Genomic DNA, 2,729 nt, shown 5'->3' with positions numbered 1-2,729 from the left:
GGATGTCCCAAACCCGAGTGGTCCGGGGACTGGGATGTCTCCAACCCGAGGGGTCCCGGGGCTGGGATGTCCTGGAGCCGAGATGTAGCAGAGCCAGGATGTCCTTGGAGCTGTGGGGTCCCTGGAGCCATGCGGTCCCTGGGGCTGTGGTGTCCCTGGGCTGGGATGTCTCCAACCCGAGGGGTCCTGGGGCTGGGATGTCCCAAACCCATGGGGTCCCGGGGCTGGGATGTCTCCAACCTGAGGGGTCCCGGGGCTGGGATGTCCTGGAGCCGGGATATACCAGAGCCAGTATGTCCCTGGAGCTGTGAGGTCCCTGGAGCTGTGGTGTCCTGGGGCTGGGATATCCCGAACCCGTGGGGTCCCGGGGCTGGGATGTCTCCAACCCGAGGGGTCCTGGGGCTGGGATGTCTCCAACCCGAGGGGTCCCAGGGCTGGGATGTCCTGGAGCCGGGATATACCAGAGCCAGGGTGTCCCTGGCTCTGGGGGGTCCCTGAAGCCATGCGGTCTCTGGGGCTGTGATGTCCTGGAGCCGGGGGGTCCCTGAAGCCATGCGGTCTCTGGGGCTGTGATGTCCTGGAGCCGGGATGTCCCTGGAGCTGTGGGGTCCCTGGAGCCATGTGGTCCCTGGGGCTGTGATGTCCTGGAGCTGTGGGGTCCCTGGAGCCATGCGGTCCCTGGGGCCGTGATGTCCTGGAGCCGGGATGTCCCTGGAGCTGTGGTGTCCCAAAGCCGAGCTGTCCCTGGGGCCGTGGTGTCCCTGAGGCCCTGCTGTCCCGGCTCACCCCGTGCCCTCCCCACAGGTGCTGGTGTATGACCTGCTCTTCGGCAAAGGGCTCAAGTGCGGGGGCCGCTGGAAGGCGCTGGCCCGGCGGCACCGGGCGCGGCTGGAGGCCGAGCTAGCCCGGCTGAAGGTGCGGCACAAGGTGAGCCGCAACGAGGACCTGCTGGCCCCGGAGCAGGCGAGTCCCGCAGGTGAGAGGGCTCAGGGCTGGGTGGGCACCACGTGCTGGGAGCTGTGGGGGGCTGTGTCTGACCCGCCTGGCCCCCGCAGCCTCCCAGGTCCCGCGCTACGTCCGGGTCAACACCCTGAAGACCTGTGTGGACGATGTGATCGACTTCTTCAAGCGCCAGGGATACTCCTACCTGGGCAAGGCAGCCAGGTGAGGGTTTCTTCCTGCTGTCCCACCTTACCTGGGGTGTCAGCAAGCAGCAGGGGCTTGGGATGAGGTCTGGTGGGTTGAAGGGTTGCTGGTCTTGGTGCTCAGGGTGGCTGGGTCGAGGTTTCCATCACCCCACACTCTTAGTTTCTGCCTCTCTGGGTGCTGCCTGGAGCTGGGGAGGAACTGTGGGATGAGAGGGATTCTCAGCCTGGGCTCTGGAGGGCTCTGCCATGGCCACAGTGAGCCAGGACTATGTGTATTCATCCTCCACATGTCTCATGGGCAGCTTGGAGGAGCTGAGGACCCTCTCCGGAAAGAAGTTCTTGTTGGATCCTCATCTCCCGGAGCTGCTGGTTTTCCCTCCGCAGACAGACCTCCACGACAACCTGCTGTATACTTCAGGACACATCATTCTGCAGGACAAGGTGGAGGAACTGGGGAGCAGGAGGCTGCAGGGATGGGAAAACCGTTGATGGGGTGGAGGGTCAGCTCCTTCCATGAGGGCTGGGCTTTGCTGCAGCACTTAGGTCTAAGCAGAAACTGTGGATGCAGCCTTCCCTGAGGCTTTGCTTTCATAGCCTGTAGGTTTGGGATGAATTCCTGGACTATAAAACCCTCCATGGGAGCTGGGGGACCAGCAGCTGGGAGGAGCACGGGGCTGTGGACTGGGTAAAACTTCCAGTGGAGGGTTGTGGTGGCCTTGGCCCTGTGTCGCTGTGGTCCCTGTGACCACACAGTGCCAGCTGTGCCCTGAGGAGGGGTTGGGGTGCTGCTGCCCACCCCTCTCACAGGCTTGTCCTTCTTGCAGGCCAGCTGCCTCCCTGCCTTCCTCCTCAGCCCTACTGCTGGTTCCCATGTCATCGATGCCTGTGCTGCCCCTGGGAACAAAACCAGCCACCTGGCTGCCATCCTGAGGAACAAGGGGTGAGGGCAGGTTTGTAGGGGGGGGTGGAAGGAGGGGGAAAGGTGGCCGTGGTCCCCACAAGCCCATAGAGAGCACAAGAAGGTGGCAGAGCCTGTCACCCTGCCCCAAAAACTCAGGTGAGCTGGTGGCTCTGACAGCGCTGGGCCACTGGAAGCACCTGAGGGGAGGTGAATCACGTCGGGGTTCACTCCCAGCCCCTGACCACAGATCTGCTCCGTACCCCTGCGGGGTGAGGGCAGCTCCCAGGCTGTGCCTGCCTGGTGTCTGGGGGTTCCTGGGGCCAGGTGGGGTGTTCATGCCTGTCTTGGGCACTGTGCTCTGCCTTCAGCCAGATCTTTGCCTTTGACGTGGACCCCAAGCGTGTGGCCACCATGAACACGCTGCTGGCACGGGCAGGGGTCACTGGCTGCCAGCTGGCCCAGCAGGACTTCCTGGCCGTGGACCCTGGAGACCCCAAGTACAGCAGGGTGACCCATATCCTGCTCGACCCGTCCTGCAGCGGCTCAGGTAACACAGGGAGCTCTGGCTGCTCGGGGAGAGCTGGGCTGGGGGTGTGCAGACCCCTGGTGACAGCTCCTGTCCTGCAGGGATGGTGACCCGGGGGCCAGGGGAGGAGGTGGCCCCCAGTGCCGAGCGGCTG

General features: G+C 64.3%; 1 protein-coding gene across 1 annotated transcript in view; it reads left to right on the top strand.

Annotated features, from left to right (window-relative positions):
• The first annotated feature begins 261 nt into the window (after window positions 1-261).
• NSUN5 (NOP2/Sun RNA methyltransferase 5) overlaps window positions 262-2,729 on the top strand; it is a 3,558-nt gene continuing 1,090 nt past the window's right edge. Inside the window, exons 1-7 of the mRNA XM_029961243.1 lie at window positions 262-291; window positions 805-976; window positions 1,056-1,164; window positions 1,451-1,589; window positions 1,973-2,088; window positions 2,418-2,596; window positions 2,677-2,728. Coding sequence (XP_029817103.1) covers window positions 262-291; window positions 805-976; window positions 1,056-1,164; window positions 1,451-1,589; window positions 1,973-2,088; window positions 2,418-2,596; window positions 2,677-2,728 — 797 coding nt within the window. The remainder of the gene's footprint in view (window positions 292-804; window positions 977-1,055; window positions 1,165-1,450; window positions 1,590-1,972; window positions 2,089-2,417; window positions 2,597-2,676; window position 2,729) is intronic.

This window comes from Manacus vitellinus, unplaced genomic scaffold (genome assembly GCF_001715985.3).
Source record: "Manacus vitellinus isolate BGI_N305 unplaced genomic scaffold, ASM171598v3 scaffold_32_pilon, whole genome shotgun sequence".
Taxonomy (NCBI): domain Eukaryota; kingdom Metazoa; phylum Chordata; class Aves; order Passeriformes; family Pipridae; genus Manacus; species Manacus vitellinus.
This window is presented reverse-complemented; position numbering and strand designations above follow the sequence as displayed.